The sequence below is a fragment of the Mesocricetus auratus genome, unplaced genomic scaffold (assembly GCF_017639785.1).
Source record: "Mesocricetus auratus isolate SY011 unplaced genomic scaffold, BCM_Maur_2.0 Super-Scaffold_100009, whole genome shotgun sequence".
Classification (NCBI taxonomy): Eukaryota; Metazoa; Chordata; class Mammalia; order Rodentia; family Cricetidae; genus Mesocricetus; species Mesocricetus auratus.
This window is the reverse complement of record NW_024429193.1, coordinates 13,791,843-13,815,806: the sequence shown is the minus strand read 5'-3', so window position 1 is coordinate 13,815,806 and position 23,964 is coordinate 13,791,843. Positions and strand designations below refer to the sequence as shown.

The following is a 23,964-nucleotide window of genomic DNA, read 5'->3' as shown; positions in this document are numbered from 1 at the left end:
TAGAAATTTCTAGAACTTCATGAAATAATTAATATTACTCATAAAAATCCGAAGCTGTAAATATGTTGAAGCAGCAAGACTGAAACAGTGTGGTTTAGGAGAAATTAATGGAACTGAAAAAATTAAAATATAGCTCCTTATTTTTGTTTTGGACCTTGTCTCACCCTACCATACCCACCCTACCTTACCCTATCCACCCTACTCTACCCTACCCACCCTACCCCACATCTAGCTGCATTTTCAGTCATAATGAAGTCCTTTCATGGACCTTCAAACCTGAAACGGTCGTTACAAAAAGTAACTTCTGAAAATGAGACACACAGACATTCTCTGGAACACCAAGACACTCACCAGAATCTTCTTCACACACAGAGTTACATATTTAAAGAGTAATGTGGATGGTGGATGGTGCAGTCCATTTGGTCCACCTCCACCTCCACATACAAGACTGAGGTTCTGACCTGTAAGCTCTGCTGGAAAATGTCTCCTGTTCCAGAAGAGATTCTACTGAAAGCTTCAGTCATTTTGTCACAATTAGAGTTATCTGGAATGAAGAACTTTAAACCTCCTGAAACACAAGAGATATTAAGATAGATAGATAGATGAGAGAGAGAGAGAAATAAAGATTAAATCCTCTCTGACATACTGTGTCTACATCAGTGTGTTAGTCTAGACTTAGTAGGAGGAGTTGACTCATCATGAAGGATATCTGATGTAACTTTGAGGCAAGTGGCCTTAAGAAGGTGATTTCACTAAATAATTTAGATTAATTTCTGGTAATTGCATTGCTGCGCATTTGCATTTACATTCTGAGACACCATTTAAAAATCCAATGAATCTTAATTTTCAATGTTCAATTTGTTGAATTATTTTTATGGAATGTAAGATGAACTTATTATTTGCCTTGTCTAGAAAAAAGCAGACATGTATCTTATAATGCTGCCTGTGTATCTACTTTAGAAGTCATGGCAATTAGTCAATGTGATTTTAGCTTCATAAATATGCATTCTCAGATTGGTTTAACAAATCATAAAAACAGTATTTTAAATGGATGTACAAAACTTCAATTCTAGAGAAAACATTTAAAATTTGAACAATTTTTAGCTGCTTTTAGCAATGATTTGTGTGTTTTAAAAGAAATCTTTCCAATTCCTTCTCCCCAATGAAGAGAGGTAACCTGGTTTTCATAGCTGGGCTTTGAATGCTCAGTTTGAAAGGCATGCTCTAAAAGACGCCCCCTCGGGATGATTTACCTGTAAGATGTGACAATTCCTCCAGTTTTCTGGCCGCAGAGGAACCCAGGGCAATGGAGTGGATGGTGGATCCGCTACTCGTCACGGTGGGCAGGCAGTCGTCTATGTGCTCGTCTGTTCCGCAGCTCACCAGCACCACGACAGAGCCATCGGCCCTTCCGTTCCTCTTCTCAACCACCTGAACACAGAGAACCATCCATCGCGTGGTCTGTGTGCCTGAGATGGAGCCTAAAGTCTCATGCGCACTAAGCAGGCGTTCTACCTCTGAGCCCCATTACCATCTCCTAGTTCAATCAGGCAGTGTCCGTGGGCAGCTTAGGCTGAACAACTGTTGGCTGGGGTGGCGGCAGTCCTAGCTGATGTCTGGTTTTCTGCCAAATGTAGACATGATGATTTAGACCTATTCAGTCTGTCCTGTTCTGAAACATATATCTAGTCTTGTGTGTGTGTTTGTGTGTGTGTGTGATTCTTATCTTTGAAATCTAGGATGTCTATAGCTGGAAACCAAAAAATGCTGATTTTTGCATTGAAACATACAAGGATAACAATAGCCGTAGCTGGGGCCACTTCAGAATGACTAGGGACAGTCTGGAAAGGCTCTAGATGATACTCAGTCCCTTAGCCATGGCCACTGTACTCATTTATCTCCTCATCCTTTCAACAAGCAGTTCTTCATCAATTGTTACATTGGTTACTGTGTTGAGCCTATTGAAGCAGCGGGAGTAAGAAATGGGTCCTGACTTTGGGAATGATTCCTCATTAGTCTCTAACAGGTGAGGCTGCTGCGACCATACTATAAGGGAACACTCCTTCTCAATAAACAAAAGCAAAACAAGCAAAATGCAAACAAAAACAAGAAAACCTCAAAACCTGAGATTCAAAATGGCAATGGAGATAGGGATGGCAACTGAGCCTCAGGGAACTCTACCTCGAAGCCTCTTTTAACCCCTGCACAGGCGTTCATTTCCTCCTCGGGGGACACAGTGGTCGGCAGATAGGAAACCAGCAGCCTCCGGTCACTGTCACTGCTAATTTGTCGCAGCTGGGTTCTGATTGCCCCTTTGCTGTCAAAAGTGACGATGCCCACAAAAGTGTGAATTTCAACAACCTGCATTAGGTACAGTTCAGCCGCTTGTTGCAGTCGAAGGAGTCTGTCTGCCTAGGTCGCCAAAAGAAAAGGAAAGAAGAGGAGGAAGTGACATTGGTGGGTAGACCGATGATGACGAAATGATTCAATTAGCGGAGCGTCTGTTAATTCTTTACAGACACTGTACAGCTGCAAAGAGTGGCATAGTGCTAGAACATATTTTTTCAGGTAATTACATAATCAACACACAAGTCATCTAATGGTGTGTCGGGTGTAGAGAAGAAAGAATGCTGAGGAATTATTTACAATCACCCTCACCATTTCACTCCAACTCAAACTTTAACAGCCTATGATGTCATTTGAGAATAGGTTTATAATTGACTTGTTTTAAATTCAGTCCAGTTGAGACGAAACGTTACAAAGAGATCTGGTAATAGAGAGGTGTGGTAGTCTGCAACACCATTGTCCGTCCCTCTGCTATGGTGGCCATTTGTGGCTGGACACTGTCTATAGCGTGAGCATAACCAACACTATGCGTATTGGTTATTATAGTTGCTATAAGGATTACTTTTAATATGTATACAAAAGGCACTAATCAAGTACAGAGATAATGCTACCAACTAAGTCACTGGGGTTACTTTTTTGATGTCTCTGAAGGGAGAGAAAGAGGCAGTCTGCTGATTCTCAATGACCAGCTGCTTGTATATGGCTGTGACCTCTGTCTGTTGATATCTCCCTGTTATCCAGACTTTTCTCTCATGCTTTTCAGGACCCATCACCAATTTAATGTCTCGTAGAGACTTCAAACTAGACAACATTTTAATTTATTGTCCCCTTTCCAAATATTACTTTTCCAAGACAGGAAGATGGTTAGTAGGGCAGATGAGACATGGCCCTTGAATTCTGCCTCAGCGTTTCATAATTATTTGGGCATAGGAAAGGTTCCTTCTGTGCAGCTTTGATTCCTCTGTCACGGATCATGGGAACTGAGTAGGAACGTGGTAACTTTGGTTTCATCATGGAAGTTATACCATTGTTGTCAATCACAACCTCTAAAAGTGACTAGAGTGTGGCCAGGCAACAGCTTTAAATTGTGTGTAGATTTCAGAAATGGGTCTTGGGGGAGAGAAACTACAATTAGCAGCAACATGGGGTGATGGGGGAAGTCCTGTACATTTGTTAATAAAGCACTGTTGGCCAATAGGAATCTAGATAGGTGGGACTAGGAGTCCAGGAGGATTCTGGGAAGGAGAACCACAAGAGAGCCCGGAACTATTCTCCGGTAAGAGACATACTTAGATTAACAATTATGGGGTAGTTACTTAAGTCAGAGCTAGCCAGTAAGAAACAAGCAAAGGCCAACAGCTTCATAATTAATACAGCGTCTTGGGTGTTATTTGGGGACTACAACGCGGCTGAGCCCAGGCAGCTGGCGGGTGATAAACCAAAGCGGCTAACAAAGAAAAAGCTTCTCCTAACATAATGGTTGTCAGGAGTGGGATTGAACTTCCACACAAAACAACAAAAGCTTTCAAGGAATTTTAGAAACAGAAGAACAGAGAGAAGCACAGATTTTGGTAGCAGCATTTTTCTCAGGTGTGCTCTGTTTTGCTAGCAACAAGCCGAGATTCACGTGGCTCGCTTACCGGAGTCTTCCTGACTGGGCATAAAAAGAAAAAAAAAATCAGCCAGCAAGGTTGTTTTAAGAGACTCTGCTAACGATTAAAAGGTGTGTACATACAGATGGAAGTGGCAGCTTTTGCTGGATGTCAGCATGGACTGAGGCAGTAAGTTGCAATCACGCTTACGCCCGCCATCTTAGAAAATACAGCAGTTTAAAACAGCCGTGGTTTTACAGATAAGACACGTGGCCAGAAAAACATTAAGATTTACAGTAAAGTCAGATTTAAATGAAGAAAAACCTCTAAAGGTTTACAGTGTGTTTAAAAATATACGTGAGGTTGAGAGAGAAAATGAAACGACAAAGTGGTAAATAGAAAAGCCGGCGTTGTGGTGGCACACGCCGGTAAGAATTGCTCCAGAGGCAGAGGCAGGTGGATTTCCAAAGAGAAACCCTGTCTCAGAGAAAAATAAATAAAAGAAATAAAGTAATAATAGATAAATAAATAAGCCACGTAAAGATGGAAAATACACAGAGAGTCTGGATACTGTACGCTATTATGTTTTTCAGTTTTTTGATTGCTCAGGAAGGGACAACTGCTAAAGTACACTTGATTATAAATGCTGCTGAATTAATCCACCTTCTATCTTTTAAAAATGCCTTGACTTCAAAATTTAAGTATAAGGATGTGTTACTTGGAAAAGGAGATTTTGCTTATGTTTCTACAGAAAATGAAAAGCTGAGGATTCCTTCCAGGCTTCTGTGGTTTGATGAACCAAGACCCCCGGAAGCAGTGGGCCAGATGTTCCAACAATTGAGACAGCTAAGATGATGGAGCTTTACAGACCACGAAAATAAGGACTTATACAGGTTTCTGAGTTTTGTCATGATCCCCATGGTATGAACAGCGCCCCCTTCCAGCATGAAGCAGTTTGGAATGAGCGACGTCCTAATTCCCATCTTGTTTATAAATCTTTGTTTTCATTTAAATGGGGTTGTTTATAATTGGCTAATGATCACAGCCAATATTTTTTTTAATGTTAAAAAAGGGAATTATGGTATGGGTATTGTTTTTCATTTTATTGATACAAATTCAAGGTCAATTTTGTGATGTGTATATTTCTCCTCTTAAGTATTGTGCTTATACTGATCTTTTAAAATGTAATGCATAATTGAATACAGACTATAGTTAGTTACTTATAATAGAATTTATAGTTAGGTAAGTTAGGTTTCTAGATATACAGAAATATATTTGACATAAACAGTCTTCAAACCTTTCAAAGACCTTCAGAAAATGGCATTTAAAATGGTTTAGGGTTTTTCTTGACAATGAGAAATGTCTGCTCCTGGCAGCACCAATTACGTCTGAGAGGAAGATGGGCATCGAAGAAACTTGTTATGGAGTTTGCTTTCAACATGGCAAGATTATCCATTTGGGCAAGAAACTTCTCTTGCCTAGACTGTTTGACTATTGCTGTATAAACTGGACATGCAGGACCCACAGGAAAGTTACTGCTGAACTCAGTCTTACAGGGTTCCTGCTTCATGGAAGAGTCTACGAGACTTTCTGCAGGACACAGAGAAATGACTGACAGACTGCTGATACAGATGGACAGTTTTGAAATTTCCTGCTTTGCTGAGAAGTGTTCCAGACACATTGTGGCCTATGGGCTGAAGATGGATGCCCAGAGGAACTTCGGGTGACTGTCCAGGTAGCAAGATGTCTCTGTCAATCCTAGTGTTTATATATTATCCTTCTGTGGTCTTTGATGGAGTTGAAGACAGATAGTTATAATTATAGTTTTCCTTAGTTATGATAAAAGATAAGCTACATATAGAACTTTGGATTCACAAGGATGGGATGGATGATATTTTCTTTAAATCTTGCTAAAATATTGTAACTATGTTCTTATTTGATATCTGTTCTGTTATATACAATTTGACTATGTTAAAGTTAAGACCTTTCTTTTTGTTTAAACAGAAAAGAGGAGATGATGGGGGAAGTCCTGTACATTTGTTAATAAAGCACTGTTGGCCAATAGGAATCTAGATAGGTGGGACTAGGAGTCCAGGAGGATTCTGGGAAGGAGAACCACAAGAGAGTCAACATGTAACGCCATGGGGTAGGAGCCCGGAACTATTCTCCGGTAAGAGACATACTTAGATTAACAATTATGGGGTAATTACTTAAGTCAGAGCTAGCCAGTAAGAAACAAGCAAAGGCCAACAGCTTCATAATTAATACAGCGTCTTGGGTGTTATTTGGGGACTACAACGCGGCTGAGCCCAGGCAGCTGGCAGGTGATAAACCAAAGTGGCTAGCAAAGAAAAAGCTTCTCCTAACAATGGGGTAGTCAGTGGGGTTAGGGATCCCATGTGGCTTTCATTTATCTCACTAACTCAATCTCTGGCCCTCCTTCTGGGTTTGCCCTACCCATGCCCCAAAAAACAAGGTCATCTTGGGGAAAGCCTCTTGTGCCCTACCCATCATACTTTGAACAAATAGAGCTGGAAACCTGGTGGAGGGAAGCAGTGTATTACCTCTGCCATCTTCCTGGACACATCTATCACTAAGCAGATGACTTTGTCCCCAGCTTGTAGGAGGGAGAACGTGGGAGGAGGCGGCAGCTCAACCCCGTGGATGGGGAGGCTGTGACTGATGTCAGAGGAGTCTGCAATGACGTCCCAGGTGCTTCTGAGGCTGCACATTCGGTTCTGCAGGTTTGGGGCCTCATGGTTGTGGGTACTCACGTTACAGAATTCAACCACCTGGAAAAGAACAAAGTTCCCTTTCCAGACCAGAGACACTTCTCATTCTCCATAGGCCACAGGTAAAAAGGACGGCAGAGCTGAAAGCAAGGTCATGTCTTCTTTTTTTCAAAAGCAACAGTAAGCTTGCAAATAACTCTTAACACCTTTTGCTTGAAATAGTAGCACCCTGTGGTCACAGAAGCAATCTCTCGTAGAAGTTTGTTTGCACTGAGAAAACAGAGCAGACTGTGTATATATACCTTAGTCTTAAGCAGAACAACCACCGCTCCTCCCTTGCATGATACTGTGTTAAAGAAACACCTTAAGAGATGTTATCCTAGCCAGCCCATTCTTTGGAATCCCATTATGTGACACTGCATCTTTTCTACGGGTCAGTAAACATATATTGATCTAGTTCAAATATTGGTCTTTGTGAGGCTAAGATGAGGGCAAAACAACTTAAATCAACTTCCTGAAACCCTTTTCCCATTAGGAAATCTAGATGTAGTCTATTTAATGATAATCAACCTATGCCAGCATCCCTTTTTAAAGTTACAGTTTATGCAATACAAGGGAATGCCTGTCTATTCCCAGTAGCTCTGGTCGTACAGAGAACAGACACTCCTGAGAATAGTGTCACAGGAGCTAAAAGTATGAAAGAAATGTCTAGATTCCTGGCCCCAGCTCTGATTCCATAGAGGATGAAGCTTAGCTGGCTAACACCTGCTTAGTTTTTCAGTGCAGGGGGGCAGGGGCACACCTGTGCTTCTCTGTTTAGTGCTTTTTATCCTACATTTCATGATTGTAGCAAGGTGATTTTTAAGTTTTTGTGACTGGAATGTTTAAGGGTTTTTTTTTCAAGAGGCTACAAAGATTTTATGTAGTCACAAATAACATGGATCAAATATCTAAAACTGGGTTCAGGCCAGATATGAAAGTTATAAATTAAAAACAGAATGGATAAAGGCAAGAAACATAAACAATCATGTTCACATTATAAAGGATTGCTACCATTGACTAAAACCAGGCTGAAGAAACAAGGTAGCAAAGTGAAGGAAGGAAGGAAAGAAAGATGGGAGGGGAGGAGGGAGAGAGGGAAGGAGGGAGGGAGGGAGGGAGAGAGGGAGGAGGGAGAGAAGGAGGAGGGAGAGAGGGAGGAGGGAGAAAGGGAGGAGGGAGAGAGGGGAAGGAGGGACCAGGGAGGGAAGGAGGGAGGGGGAAGGAGGGAGAGAGGGAGGAGGGAGAGAGGGAAGGAGGGAGAGAGGGAAGGAGGGAGGGAGGGAGGGAGAGAGGGGGAAGGAGGGAGAGAGGGAGGAGGGAGAGAGGGGAAGAAGGGACCAGGGAGGGAAGGAGGGAGAGAGGGAGGAGGGTGGGAGAGGGAGGAGGGAGAGAGGGAAGGAGGGAGGAAGGGAAGGAGGGAGAGAGGGAGGAGGGTGGGAGAGGAAGGAGGGAGAGTGGGAAGGAGGGAGGAAGGGAAGGAGGGAGAGAGGGAGGAGGGAGAGAGGGGAAGGAGGGACCAGGGAGGGAAGGAGGGAGGGAAGGGGAAGGAGCATGGCTAGAGGGAGGTCGTTCCGATGCAAGCAGGATTGGTGAGTCACGGAACAGGGCGAACACTCCAGAAAGGCATGTGCCCACCACACTAGCAGCCCAGCAGAGAGAGGATCTACAGATAATGACTTCCAGGTCTTTAGAAGTGCAATAGACAAATGAAGCCACACAGGCTGGTCCCATTAGACCTGTCAACTAGCCAAGTCCCTCCCTTCTGACTCCTCTTTCTCCTAGTGTAAGGTTCTGGAGATAACATCCTTCTTAAAGATCGGCTTTAAAATGGAGTTACACATTCATCTTTTGTGAGTTAATATGAAATGGTAGTTGACAAGTCTTAGGTGCATAGCTGAGGGTCAATTCACTTCTCTGGGCTAGCTTGGCTGTCTTTTGAAGTGCTAGATTTTTTTTTCAAAACAAAGGAAAGAGATCCTCAAGTGAGAGGAATACAGTTATTTGTTCCATCATTCCTGCAAACCTCATACTCCTCCTCTGAAATGACACAAGAAAGGAATGTCACCACATGGGCAGCTCACTTTGTGGTATCAAAAGTCCTCTTGTGGAACACTTCCTGGAAAGTGGATGTTTGCTTTTAAAAACAATCTGTATTAGTTATCATTTGGGAGAGACAGATTTTATTTTTGTTTTTAATATGTAGGATAAAGACTAAATTAACTGTAGACTCCCAGACTCTAGTTTAATGACTCCTAATTGTCCTAAGTTTACATACGTGAAGCATATCCGTGTGTCTTAGAAAGATGTGGTTTCCTATAGGAGCCTGTCATTCCAAGGACATACTTACAGAAGATAAACTTTGCATGAACATTATTGATCCAGTTGCATTCTGGGTGCTGTTGTAGATGAAAGTGCATCCCTCTCTGAAAAGTTTGCTAATGATACAGTCTTTGTGGGGACAAAGGCCCTTCTCACACACAAACACTCCAGTGATGTCAGACGAACACCTAAGAAATGGAACGAGAAGCTAGGAATTACATACTTTTTAGAAATATGTATTTTTTCTGGATTATCTTTTCTAATAGTTTCTTATAGACACGTATACACTTTTAAAAAATGTTCTCCTAGGGAAGTTTATTAACTTAGAAATACAGTCTCTCCAATTTACTTTAAAGCCTTGAATTGGACGAGGGAGTTTGGTATTGCCAAAACTTTGGCAAACCCGAGTGAGACAAAGAGAGTTAACTTGTAAGAGAGAACTTTGGAAATAGCCCATCTTCATTAAAATATTCAGCACACTGCTATGTGAGTGAGACTCGGTTTCTGCTTACAAGTGGTACTGATCATGTATGTCTACTAGCGGAGGATGCTCTCTAACCCAGAATTCTTGGAAGACTTTTTAGATATATGGACTTCCATGCTTAGATACAGAATAGCATGCATATGATGCTATGAGCAGCAGTGAAACTGACAACTACAAAAGGTTGCTATTAATCTCTGTGTCCAACAAGAGGGGTCTGATTGAATAAGTTATGGCATAACCACACAAGGCAACACTATGCAATTATTTTTAAAAGGGTGAGGAGAATATATACTCCATTTATTTGAATTTTCTTGATGAGGCAAAATAAATAAGAAATGAATCAATATTGCTACGCAAAGGTGATAAGAGGAAGCAGAAAGAAGACAGTGGTAAGAATGTAACTTATAGTTTACAGGGGAAGCTGGATGAGGACTGTGTCAGTAAGATGGTGAAGAGCACAGCTTGTTCATATTTGGATCACATAAACATTTGCCCATTTTAAACTTCAATAAAAATTAAGAATAAAAACAGAAGAATTTATTCCTTGCTAATATTTACTTTACACTAATTTATTTGTATTTCTTATTTTTTTCTGTCACATAATAACCAGGTCAAGACAAAGATGCCTACACTTTCTTATTTATCATTATGTTTTCCCCTTTTGAGAACAAGGTCTCACTAAATAGCCCTGGCTGACCTGGAATTCACAGTGTGGAGCAGGCTGACCTTGAATTTGCAGCATACCCTGTCTCTCTAGTGCTGAGATGATAACAGCTTGTGTCAATGTGTCCGGCCACTTACTGTAACAAAAAAAAATTCTAAAACCCTTCTAGTTTTTGAAATATTCAGTATACTCAATCAGTAGTGAACTTTAAACATGAGAGAAAGCACTGACCTTGTGACTTGAATTTCGTTTTGGCCATTTATGTAGAATGGCTTGTCATAGTTATATTCGTCAAACACACCCCAGCGGAGATGGGCCCATTCATGGACGAACACCCTGCCTGCGGAAGAGAGAGTTGTGGCTTTTTGAGTGCCTAAAATCTCAGCAATGGGCTTTTCTAATCGACATAGTGACTACAGTCGCGTTCCATACAGTTGAAGTCAGTGTTTTTGGTCACTTTCCTCACACTTCCTTTCCTACCTCATCCTCTACCACCGCAGAAAGGCAGCACGGAAATGTTTGTTTGCATGACCGTGAGGCATCGTGCACCGTGGGAAGCAGCAAGGGGTCCCCACGTTCTCCTACTCGCTGATGCTCTTCTTGCGTGCAGCCCGGCAGGTTCGGGACTTAGCGGGAAGGCGGACATCACTGCAGTTAAATAACTTTTCCAAGTTTAGTCTGTGCCTAAGCACGCTTGCTCTCCTGTGGGCCATCCCCCCCATCTGTGCCAGTGACTGAAAAGGAGAAGACCGGGAAGAAGGAAGGATCCGGAAAGATACAGCATCCCCACGCCGGCCTGAAGCTCCTTCCTCTTTTACCCTCCTAACCCTGTCCTCGGGAATTCTCACTGTTAACATCACATCCCACATCTGTCACAGGTTTATCTTGTCCTCTCCTGTCTTAGATGTCCTTCCAAGTCCAGTTGAGTAGTCAATTGTTCTCCGTGGAAGCTTTTCAGTCAACGCCCTTCCCAAACCAAAGCACACGTTCCTTTTTTTTTCCGAATTAGTTCAGGTTCTGTAACCCAGAGACTGCCTGACTGGCTGGGGCACATTGTGCAATGTTTACATCTTGGGAGGAGACAGCCACAGCTGAGAGTAATAAGGGAAAGTGTGTGTCAACTCATGAATCTAGAGACACTGATGAAGTCATGCGCAGGGCCAGACAACCTCAACCTCATGGTTAGTTACCAGATAGGGGCAAAATCCAATTTTTAAGACTTTTATAAAATATCCTGTGGATATTGCTTTACCTCCTGCTTGCTAAGCAGGAATAACAAATCTTCTTAGTTCTAAATTTCATAAGAAAATAAAGATCTTTGAAAGGCCCTGTTTAAAATTCAACCAAAAATAAAATTGCAGACTGGAGTAAGCACTGGGTTCGCTGACCTGTTCTCTCTAGTGTCTCCCTCAGACCTCACACACGGCCCACCAGTCTGCAGGCTGGCGACTGTCAGCTTTTTCCTAAATGCGGGACGCCAGTATCTGACCACAGCCAGGCATCTTAGGGCAGTGCATTGCTCCTCACCACGGTCTTGCTCAGCCCAGCCCCACGACTTCCCTTTCCACTCCCCAGCTGTTTCCCAATACCTTCCTTGTGCTTAATGTCATCTGCCCACGCCCCTTGACTTGTATTTTGCAGCCAGCCATCCAGAACTCCTCAGCACTTACGGCCACTCGGATTTCATAAGAAAATATTTGAAATGAAATTGACAGAGCATCTGAGCATGGGAAATTCTTGTTGCTTGTATTCTGGGCTCTGGTCCTTTCCACCTTGCTGCTTCAACTCCAGCCTGCTGAGCACACCCCTGTAGTACCATGTATCCTTCCGCGTGAGCACACCCTGTAGTATCCCATGATCCTTCCACGTGAGCACACCCTGTAGCACCCCATGTATCCTTCCTCGTGAGCACACCTTGTAGCACCCCATGTATCCTTCCGCATGAGCACACCCTGTAGTACCCCATGTATCCTTCTACCTGAGCACACTTGTAGCACCCCATGTATCCTTCCGCATCCAGCTTCTCCTTCACTGATTCTAGTCAGCCCAGATGTGTACACAGACAGACCCATCTTCTGAAAATGATGTGGTGCTGTTGCTCCTGTACACATGCCCCCGAGGTGGGGACTTCATGATGTAGACATTCTGCAATGCTCCCATTTTGGTTTTGGGGTGCAGGTTAGCATTTCCCTTTTTGCCCAACCTCTGCCCCGTCAGTGGGTCTCATGCTTCCCTCAAAAGCCTTGGGTTCCTCTGCAACCTCAGCATTTTTCACGTGCTTCCTGCTCCTCTCTCTTCTTTCCCCTAATCAAAACGTTGCTAAGCTCTCCTTTGTGAGACTTGTTCTGACAACCCTTGGCTTAGTTGTCTTCTCTGAATTCCCAGAGTTCTGCTCTGTACCTAACCCGGTTCTTGGTCCCCCGGGCTCATTCTGTCACTCTCCTTCCATGTGTGCTTGGCCCGCCTCCCCCTCAAACGGGAAGACACTGATAGCTGAGGGTTTTATGAGGTCACTTCTGTGCCAAACACAAAATACTGGATTGTCGAGGAGCTGCGTTTTAATGATTGGCACTTACCTCTCGAGCCATATCCTGCTGCTAGCTCATCATTTAGTAGGAAGTTAGGGGTGAAATGGATGTATTTCCCCTCTTCTCCACACCCTCTGTGTTGTAGTGTATAAGGATCGTCCCCATGTTCTCCACTCTGCTCAGTCACTATGACATTTGCCTAAATTAAAACAAATACATTTCAAGTAAAGGTAAGCTATAATTTTGCTGCATGTGATTATACACAATTTCAAGACAGATTAAAGGCAAAAGGAATGCCTTGAAATTAGAGTTCAGATGTTCTGATAGCTATATACTAGCTAAATTCTTCGGCACGTTCAGAAAGATCCCCTTTGAAAGGTTAGCTAGATTCCATGGAACTTCTCACCCTCTTTATTACCGCCCCGTTCTCCAGAACAAAATATTCTCAGACATCAGCACTGTAAAATTACGATGTTATGGCACTGTAAAAGCCATATAATCAAGAACATTTGATGGTATTTACACATCATCCAGGACTTCATAGGAAAGAGTTACAGCTCTTTTCAGTCAGCTCTCCATGGTTATTCTATCAGTGTGGGCGGCCGGACAGTGTGTAGGCGGCCTCTTCCGTACCGAACACAAAATATCGTAGCCCCATCTTTCATTTCCATAGCCAGCTAGATCAGTGTCATCCACAGGATGTTTGCTTTACTGACATCATGCTTGTGTCCAAGACGTTTGATCATATTACATGTGCTGTACTTACACCTCTCACAGGATAAGGGTACCACCATTGACTTCTCAGTTGGACTGAAGGGCAAGTTCATTAATGAAATCTTTGCAGATACTGCGCAGATTATGAAGTTAAATAGATATTCAAACTGTGGGTCAGTAATTACTATTTGCGTGGCACGAAGTCCTTACCTTAGATATTAATTTTTGATAATAACAACTAACCTGAGGCTGCATAGACTTAAGGGGACCTCAATAAACACTAGATTTCCCCCAATTAGTTTCAGTTCCCACTTATCTTCGTGCCGAGTACTGCCAAATGCTTCTATCTGATGTGAAATCAAGAGCTCTTGTAAGCCTCTCAACATCTTCATGCTTTGGCCTGCAATCTACATTGCTAGGCCATTCAATTTCTGAGAGAATCTTCAAGGGAGAGCTAAGAATCCAAACAATCTGAGGAAATTTAAGCCAAGTGACACAGATTTTTTTAAAAGGACACGTTTTTCCATGCCCAGCTATCCCGGTGGCAGTATAGCTACAGACACCAAGCCCACACCATTGCTGAACTAAAGCTCCAAGTTCTTCTCCATGCTCTGCTACGAACTCTGCTCATAGTAATTTTCAAAGTGCTTTAGCATTTGTTTTGATGGGTGCATACCCGTGAATATTTACATGTCATCTGCAGTTTATTAGTGTTCTTCATGGTTAAGTTCTTCTGTGGTTAGAAAAGAAAATGGAGCCGCCTGCCCCTTTGAATCAGCATGCTGACCTTAGTTAAAATGCAGAACATACTCATTTACACCACTGTTCCATTTTACATGCATGGATGGCTCTCGTCCTGGACTTGGCTGTTCCTGACACAATGACAAGAGAAGATCACCAGAATCGGATTGTGCTGGTCCCTGCTCCCCCTCAGCAGGATAAATCCGACTAAAAACTGAGCCAGGACCTTGTACATTCCAGGGTAGAGATGTCCTGAGAAGCAGACTCAGCAATGGCACATGATTTAGTTTTTGACTGAGTAATTTACACTCATTATGTTTCCAGTTTTCTTTCTTGTAATTGTCTATAAAGATCTATGGGGCAAAGTCCACATACTTTCTCAGAAATACTCTTTGCGGTAGCATAGCTCTGTCCCAGTAACAATGACAAAGTATATTTTGAAAGTTTTCAGCCTCAAGTTGAATTAGGCTCTTTTAAGAGACTCCCAAATCCTTACCTTTTCATAGGCTTCTTGTTTTACTTTGCTGTAATTACGAGCTGTCCAAGTGGTGGGTATTAAAATCTGAATATTTCTGAAAAACACTCTTCTCTTGGTGGCATTGAACAGGTAAAAGGAAGCTTCAGTTATCATCTCCTATAACCAAGCAGAAGGGACACTGCCTCGTGTAAATCCTTGTTTCTCTGGGGACACTTACACAACAGGGGAAAACGGGTAAGCAGATTTTGAATGAATCTCTGAAGGTTTCTTTTTGAAAAGACGGTGAATGGCTACTTGGAAGAGACTGTTCGCACACTGATTATGTGTCGGGGCTTGCACTCATGATTCCCCCAAGTTTCTGAAAGGGTTTTAAGCTTTTACTAGATACATCTTTATGTCACACCTATGGGCATGTTCAGGCCTGCCCCTTTGGAAGATATTATTTTCACTTTAAGCAATGCCTAACAAGGCTCTCAGGTAATGATCCTCCCTTACTATGCTAAAGTAAAAACTGTCATTTATTTCTCCCTGGAGGCCTGCATAGACTCTTTCCCTTGAGAATTCTCATTCTTGAAGTGAGATATCCCAGGACGATCTTAACTTGCATTCCCATGCTCCTTTGTCATCAGACATCTGGCTTTCTTTCACAACAGTCAACCTTTGTATTTCTAAGCTGCTTTCCAGAGAACAGTCACCTATGAAAACTACGTCCAAACCCGAAAGTCAACAGATGGTAACTACGCACAGTTATGTGATCTAGGCAGAGTGTGCACAATCATACTGTCAGCTCTGTCTTTAAGAAATACTGATCCCTGTACTGCTCAAGTTCAAACCTGGAGGGGTTAACTTCCTAAACATGGTAACAGGTCTGGACTAACTGGCTAGTGACATCGACTGCATAATTGCCACTCACCTTAATGTTTGTAATCAGGTTCAGATTCTCAGGCACCTGAGGATTGATCGCAACAAGTAATCCATCGTACCCATTGTCTTGAAGCTTCAATCCTGCTCCTAGGAGAAGAAGTTCTGAACTCAGGGCAAATAGGAGAGTCACAAGCTTCAGCCTGAGGACAGGTCCTGTGCTACTCCTGTGGGCCATGTTGTAGTGAAGCCTCTGGTTTACACACAGGGAGCCTGCTGGGTACCTTGAGGCAGGTGATCAATGCGGAAGCAGATGGCTTCTTCCTGAATTTGGAAGGGCTTGCAATACATGATGTAGGAGCTAGCTTCTTTGAGAAATCTGGGGTGGATCTCTCTGGGACCTGTCTGTGCAAGCTCTTCTCTCAGGCTCTACTCACCTGTTCTGTGGCTAAGCTTCTTCCTGAGTCATAGTTGGACAAGAAACCTTCCACCCCTCCCTAACTCCGTGTCTTCTCAGAAGGAAAGGAGAAACGAGGCAAGAAGGAGCTCAAGAGCAATAGGCTGTCTGTACGCAGGCAGAGCACTGAAATCAGCCAGGCTGCTGAAGTCCACCCAGAGGCCCCTGGTGATTTTCCTTCCCCAGTCCTGGCAACTTCCCCCATCAGCACCACGTCCTTTCTTCACCCGGGGCACTGTACCGGTCGTGAGATTCCATTGCTGTTTTGAAGATTTGGAAATCATCCCATATGCCTGTCCCTAGAGCCCAGGGTCAGGCAGTCTGGGCAAGCTCTGAGCTGATGGCTGGGGTTAGGAGACCAGATACTCCCCTAGGGAGGGCCAAGTGCCAGAAACTTGGATGCTGTGCAGGCCAAGACCTTTCGCCTGGCCCCAATGCCTCTTCTCCTGGTGCTAGGTAGAAGAATGCTTTTCTTTTTAAGCACGCCTCCCCTGGGGATAAGGGCTTGGTCCAGTCAACCTGTACTGCCTGTACCGTCACAGGCTGATGAAGTAGCAGACGTCACAAATACTTTACTCCTTGTATGTGATCTCTGCTAACAACACAGTGCTGTGGAATTTGCAGTTGAACCCTTTTAAATATCGTTCCCTTGATGCAGACATCATTTTTATTCCTTATTTCAAATTCTGATACTTAGCCAGTGGATGAAAGGATGCACATTTTTGTTGAATGGTGGGTTGTACCATCCCTAGCTCATGAGTGACTGTGGTGGCTGAAGAAGTAATGTCCCCCATGCCAAGCTGGTGACACTTCTTGGGAACACTTGGGAGGTACAGCCTTGCTGGAGAAAATAATTTCACTTGAGGTAGGCTTTGGCCATTTAAAACCCCATGTCTTTTCCAGTTCACTCTGTCTACTTTGTGCTCATGGTTGAGGAAATCTCTCAGTGCTGCTCATTGCCACACCTTCCCATCATAATGGATCCTTGTGCCTCTGGGACCATAAGCCAGATAAACACTTTCTTCCTTTTTTTACTTTTTGTATCCTTTCTTCCTTAAGTTGCCTTAGTCGTGGTGATGTATTACAGAAACAGAAAAGTAGCGAATACTGTGTCAAAGCTAAGGCTCAGAAAACCTAAAAACCCTTTCAAGTTGGAGAAGCAGCACAGCGCTAAAATAAGAGTGATGGGCTTCGACTCCTGTTCATCACGATATCGTGCTTCCTCTTAGCTATCAAATTATAATTACAAATTGTCCTTCTCTCATGGGTGTTCTGACCCGTGACCTACAGAACCATGTAGATGACAGCATTTGGTGTCAACGTCAAGGTTGAACCTGGTGACTGGCTCCACACTCAGTGACAGCTATTGCGAATCTTTTTGAAAATCCAAGGGAAAGTTTTGCACAGAGAGCACATCTGGAGACCTTCAGTCATGCGTGCATTCTGTCTGACTGTGGCCCATTTCTGAGGGCTGCTAGGGAGTAGAGGGTGTCAGGACAAGAATAAACCTCCCACTGCCCTCCGTGTGGAGGCCACACGAAGTCTGTGTCGTGCTCTAATGGACATTATCAGGGTAGGCTCGTTGTCACTCTTCTTTCTCCAAAAGCTGGAGTCTTTGAAGCAGGCCCTTGGGCTCCTGCCTGTGTCCCTGCATGCCATCGTGATAGCATGCAGTCTTCAGACTTACCATGCATGCATTTCCCTTACTGTGCTAGTTACTTCCCTTGTTCCTGCGATAAAATGATTGACACAAACAACTTACAGGAAGAGATATTTACTTTGGCTTGAGGGTATGTATCTCAGGGTTTAGTCCATATTTGTTTGACCCCGTGAGCTTGGGTAGAGTACCATGGCAGCAGAGCATGCCGTTCAAGAACGTCTTTATTTCCCAGCTGACAGAAGGCAGAGAGGTGGGGACTGAGGGCCCACCGAAAGCTTCACAAGTGTGACCTTAGTTACCTGCTTCCTTCAGGTAGACCTCACTTCCTACCATATCCAGAATTTTCCCAGATAGTACCCCCAGCAGGGGACCAAGACTTTAATACAGGATCCAGTAGGAGACATTTCATATTCGACCCATAACACATTCTGTGAGTCTCACTTTCAAAAATAAGTACTATTAGCATCATTGTTATTACTACTGTCGTGACATATAACTCTGTTTTTCTTCCTCTCATTGCTTATAAACTATGTACTATAGGAAATGTTTAGGATCTCAAAGAACCAGGTTGACTCCTGTCCCCAGGAAGCTGACAGCCTAACAGGACAGATGCTAACCTAGGAAGGGTAAGTTCAGAGGTAACTGAATCATATTTGGAAGCATCTTGTGGCTCAGGAGGGGATGAAGAGAAAGTCTTCATGTAGGTTGAGTTGGGAAGGATGAGTAGATGGTAGGTTACATGGAGAGCATGGGGGGGGCAAATCTGTAATCACCCTGAGGGTAGCACCACATCCACAGAGCCCAGGAATGAGGTGCAGAGCTAAGAGCTGGTTGTAACACACAGAGACAGGGAGGGGACACTTCCCTGTTGGCCTTTTCCTGAGAGCCTCCTTTCTTACCGTTCACCAGATTTTCCTTCAAATTCTAGCTATGGGCTAAAAACCTTACATGAGTGTCTCCATGAGTCATACCTCCCCTTTCCTGCTCTGACAGCATTAGATGTCTGTATTCTCCTTTGATGTACCATCCTGGGTCCATTTACATCACATAGTGATGTTGGCTTTCTGTGCTGGCTCTAGGAGATAAGGGACATGGCTACTTTTGCTTACTACTTTCCCAGCATCTCGCTCTATGAAATCTGAATAAATATTTGTTGAATGAACAAATGCATTCGGGAGAAATAAGAGCTAGATCATGAAGGAGCCTAGATTATGGCGTGAAATGCATGTCCCCATCTCTCTCTTAGAAAAAGTGCCTTCTGTTCAGGAAGCTTTCCCTTTCGCTTCTGCCTGATAGACAGCGCTTGGGTCTTGGTGTTCCCCTGGGTGTGCTGGAGAAAGGAATGTGGTTCACCCAGTGACTGCCAAACTCTCACCTGCAGTGCCGCCCATCACTCCTTGCCTTCTGAGGCTCCTCTGCCATGTGGAGTTTTCCCACTGGCAACTCCCAAGGGCAGCCATGGATGTTGACTCACTGAGCAGGACAAAGCTCTTCTATTTAACTTTCCTTCCTTCTTTAGGCCAGTCTCTTGTGCTTTTTAAGAAAGAGTAGTCCCTGCAGTAAAGCAACACTTACGAAAATGAAACTCCTATGAAGTGCTTCTGGCCATCATATAGAGAGTCACTCATTGGACAAGAGGACAACTGAGGATTATGTCCAGTCTCTCTCTGTTTTTGTTAACAGTTAACGATGGCTGCATTAGGATGCAGGTGTGGAGGGCGTTGGCTATATAGAATACATGTAGCTTTGCAAATTAAAGCTTTTCAAAATTGAATAGGTAATCTTGTCCAACCTCACCAGGTTAAACCCAAACAGGTGTGCTGGTACTTTGCTTATCTTGTACTGATAGTTTAGGCTTGGCATCCATTCTTGTCTCTACTTTCTATCTCCTTTGTTCTAGACCTCTCTCTTGTCACTGTCCTAGATTTCACTATTATCATCTGTTCCCTACACGATTCCCAGCCACTCACTCATTTTTGTGAAGGCACCTTGGGAATACATCTATTTCTGAAATCTAGATCCGCCCCCTGGAACTCACTTTGCTGTCAGCATCCGTTGCTGGGGCCAGACCATGTACTGAGATCTTTTTATTACTTTCTCCTTCACCTGGCTGACCCTGCAGGAGATAAAACAAATACAAAAGCTGGAGAAAGTGACTCGGCCAAGTAATTAAAAATCAGTCCTGAGCTCAGTGTTCTGTTCTGATGAAGTGGATTTGAGTGAACAATTGATCCTTTTGTGTTTGTAGAGCTGATGATGCCTGGTGAAGTGGGGAAAAAAGTGGAAATGTAATTTCCAAGGGCTCGTTTCAATGTTCTATGAAATGCATGACTCTGCTCTGCTTTTTATCTGCTTTCAAGAAAATAAGTTACTCTTATTTCAGTAACTCAAGAGTCAAAACCCATTTTTGCTCACTGTCTGGTCTGCTGGCCAGCTTGGCCTTTGGAGGACCTGTGTGCTTCTTTTCATGAAGACTGTTGGCACACAGCAATGGGCAAACCAATGAAACATGTGATAAGAAATTCCATGCCTTTTTAGATCAGATTGTCTTTTAATTTATATTCATTGTCAAACCCAAGGGGTAAGGTGGAGAGTCCACATAACTCCTGGAAAACCATTTGTGCTTGAGTCTTTATCTTGTCAAACCATGGCGATGGAGAACAAGAGGTGAGATTAAATGAAGCTAGGGTAGAAATGAGCTTATCAGCAAACCAAGCGGCTCTCACGGGCTGCTTATTGAGGAGTGGTAATGAAAAGATTCCAAAACTGAACAAGACAGGGGCATGTTTCAGGGAAGAAGGAGGCACTGAATTTGGATCTTGTGAAGAATTTCCCACAGTAAAGAATTGGGAGCTTCACAAATGATTATAACCAATATGCTTGTATGGTGTTCTGGAGTTTTAAAAAGAATTTCTTACATTTATTTACTTGCATGTGTGTGTGTGTGTGTGTGTGTGTGTGTATGTGTGTGTGTGCGATGGTGTGCAAGTGGAGGTCAGAGGACAGCCCGTGAGAATCTCTCCTCTCATTCTACAATGTTGGTCCCAGGGATTGGACTCAGATCCTTAGACTTGGTGACAACAGCCTTTGCCCACTGAGCTATCTCTCTGGCCCTGCTTTTGCAGTTTTCAAAGCACTTCCTTATACCTTACTTTCCAAAGCTCAGGAAGTTATGACTTTCCCTTTTGACTAAATTAAAAATCAAATATAGGTAGTTATCTTTTCTAAGAGTCATTTTAATAGACCTGTCTTGAGTGCAGGAGTAGGGCTGAGGTCATGGGTTATCTAAATAATTCTGTGAAAATCAGTAGAATGTGTCATGTCATTTAAAAATCAGGGAGTGTTGGTCGCATTCATTTTTCTATAGAAGTCTGAGCATACCAGCTAAACTCTTGAGGCTTGGATCAAAATGAAGAGATTCACTTGTTTAGAATTATTTTCCCAACATTTCTTGCTAACTTCACTGTGGAAATAACTTTAAAACACACACAGACACACACACACACAGAGAGAGAGAGAGAGAGAGAGAGAGAGACAGACAGACAGACAGACAGACAGACAGACAGACAGACTCAGGGATTAGTTTTGCCAAAATGAGTGGCTAATAATTACTATCAGTAACAATTTAATATGGAGAATTGGGGAAATGGTATTAAATAGTATCCATTTGAAAAGTAGGCATAAAATTACTTTCTATTAAATACTGCTATATTTGTTTGAATCTGGTAGAATATAATATCATATCTCAGATATAAGATGTTGTTATTAATACTATAAATATGTTTCAGAGGTAAAAAACAAAAAAGAGAGCAGAAACATAATGGGATTTTAAAAAGAGATGAAAAATAGATGAACTTAGAACCAGTACACAAAGTATAAACTTTCTCTCTACTCTCCAATTCAGTTTTCTTTGGGCTCTGACACTGCCCTCAGTGTGTCTCTGGCATCCCAGGGTTTTTCCAGGTTCCCCCGATGCCTCTAGTCAGGCCAAGAAGCAGTAGCAGGTCACATTTGTTTTCTTTCCTCTATTTTTGTTCTTAGTATTTCATTTTACCCAGCCACCACAAAAACTGAAAGACCCGGATTCTGGATTAGGGTTCCAGCTGAAAGGCCTGGATTATCAACCTAGACTTTGTTCAGGTGGTACAGGCCTGAGATTTCAGAGCAAGTCCTCAGCAAAGGGAATGATAGACATAGACCTCACTTCCATAAGGCAACAAAAGAGATGTAGATCTTTTCAAAATGTGTTATATTTAAAATTATCGCCTTTTAAATGACTCTGTAAGTCAAGATGAGAACATTATTCTGCATATCTACTAAATTTCCAGTATATGTTATTTTATGAATGAATAGATTTTGTTTTTCAGTTCAATCAATATTATCTTTAACTAGTTAATTCTGCCAGTGAAGACCAGTGGATCATTATGGTGAATGTGAGGAGTGTGACCAATATATAAGACACACATTGGAGATGTGTGCGTATGCATATGCATATGTATACGGCTGGGGTCTGTAGGTCATACTGGGAGTATCCTCTGTCTGAGAAGAGTGCAGGGGATGGGCATGGATGTGTTTCCCAGTGTACCCTGTGTTCTTCTTAGACATTCTCATCAGCTTTCATTAACTTAAGCATGATGCGATGCTGTAGCTTGATCACGTCCCTCCTGTTTCCTCACACCCCCTCTACCCTCTGCTCATCCTGACTGTCTCCTGCCTCCCCAACGCTCCACTTTCTACTCTTGTGGCTTGTTTTTTCTAGATTCTATGTATAGGAGAAAACATCTGATTTTTTTGTGTGAGTGTAGCCTATTTTACTTAAACATGATAAACTCTGGTCCCATTCACGTTTCCTGCAAATTACATAATTCATTCTTCCTTATGGCTGTAAAAACTCCATTGTGTATATACACAACATTTTTTATCCATTTATCAATCTATGGACAGCTAGTCCATAACATGACAATTTTGAATAGTGCTGTGAGAAATTTGGGTTTTCTCCTTGCAGATATGCAGTTTTCCCAGCATCGTGTGCTTATGGTTTTGATATTTTTGTCGAGAATCAGAAGGCTGTAGATGTGTGGTTTTATTTCTGGGTCTTCTATTTATTCCACTCCAACTAGTCTATATGTTTGTTTTTGTGCCAGTACTATGCTATTTTTGTTATAGTCCTTTTGAATAGCTTGAAATCAGATACTGTGATACCTCCAGAATTCTTTTTTGTTCAGGGTTACTTTGCTATCTGATGTATTGTGCGCTTCTCTATGACTTTTCAACATCATTGTCATTGGAATTTGTATGGGTGGAATTTAATTTCATGTCATTGGAGTTTCATGGAAACTATAGAGCATTTTGGTAATATAGTCATTTTGCATCATTAAGTCTTCCAGTCCATGAGTGAGGGGAGTCTTTCCATTGTCTAGAGTCTCATTCAATTTCCTTCACCAATGTGTTAAAGTTTTTCTTTAAAGTCTGTCACATGATTGGTTGTTATTATTATTCTGAGGAAGTTTATTTTTCTTAAGGCTATTGTATAGGCAGCTTTTTCTTTGGTCTGCCAGCTCACAAAAATGACACAGAGACTTAATATTAATTATAAAAAATTGACATATAGCTAGGTTTGTCCCATTAGCTCTTATAACTTAAATTAACCCATTTTTATTAACCTAAATGTTGCCATGTAGATTACATGACTCGTGGCTTTTACCTCCCCTCCTACATGTCTTGCTTGCTCTGAGTCTGGCTGGAGACTTCTCCTTTCTTCTTCCCAGAACTCTGTCCCCAGAAGTCTTGTCTAACCTCTTCCTGCCTAGCTAATGGCCAGTCAGTTCTTTATTAAACCAATCACAGTGACACATTTTCACACAGTGAAAGGAATATTCTACAACATATTATAAATGGGATTACTTTTCTATGTCGTCTTTAAACACACTTTTGTTGTATATGAATAAGGGCTGTTTTCTTCAGCACTCCAGGAAGAAGACATTACATTAATGATTAATTTTTATGGTGGTACTATTATTTAAATACTCTTAAAAGAATTGCAAAATGCCACCTTAACACACACACACACACACACACACAAAAGTTCACCACCAGGTCCAACTAAGTTTTAGAATATTAGAACTCTGTTTTTCACATTTTGGTTGTGAGTCTAGCCTTAACAGCCTAGCCATTCCTCTAAGGGCCATTAAAACTCTGTATTTAAAGTACTTTCCTATTATTAAATTCATACTTCAAAGTTAATTTATTTTCCATTTTAATGGACACATTTGTGTTTTAAACCAATTTCATTTTTTAGTAATTTTTAATATATAGTCTCTACTCCATAACTCTTAGTGATGTGCCT

General features: G+C 42.4%; 1 protein-coding gene across 1 annotated transcript in view; it reads right to left on the bottom strand.

Annotated features, from left to right (window-relative positions):
- LOC101844854 (calcium-activated chloride channel regulator 2) overlaps window positions 1-15,843 on the bottom strand; it is a 28,792-nt gene extending 12,949 nt beyond the window's left edge. The window contains exons 1-9 of the mRNA XM_005081910.3: window positions 15,554-15,843; window positions 14,659-14,796; window positions 12,756-12,906; window positions 10,411-10,519; window positions 9,060-9,219; window positions 6,503-6,730; window positions 2,182-2,412; window positions 1,254-1,431; window positions 462-568 (exon numbers count right to left, since the gene is read on the bottom strand). Coding sequence (XP_005081967.2) covers window positions 462-568; window positions 1,254-1,431; window positions 2,182-2,412; window positions 6,503-6,730; window positions 9,060-9,219; window positions 10,411-10,519; window positions 12,756-12,906; window positions 14,659-14,796; window positions 15,554-15,739 — 1,488 coding nt within the window. The 5' untranslated portion in view covers window positions 15,740-15,843. The remainder of the gene's footprint in view (window positions 1-461; window positions 569-1,253; window positions 1,432-2,181; window positions 2,413-6,502; window positions 6,731-9,059; window positions 9,220-10,410; window positions 10,520-12,755; window positions 12,907-14,658; window positions 14,797-15,553) is intronic.
- Between the last annotated feature and the right edge of the window lie 8,121 nt (window positions 15,844-23,964).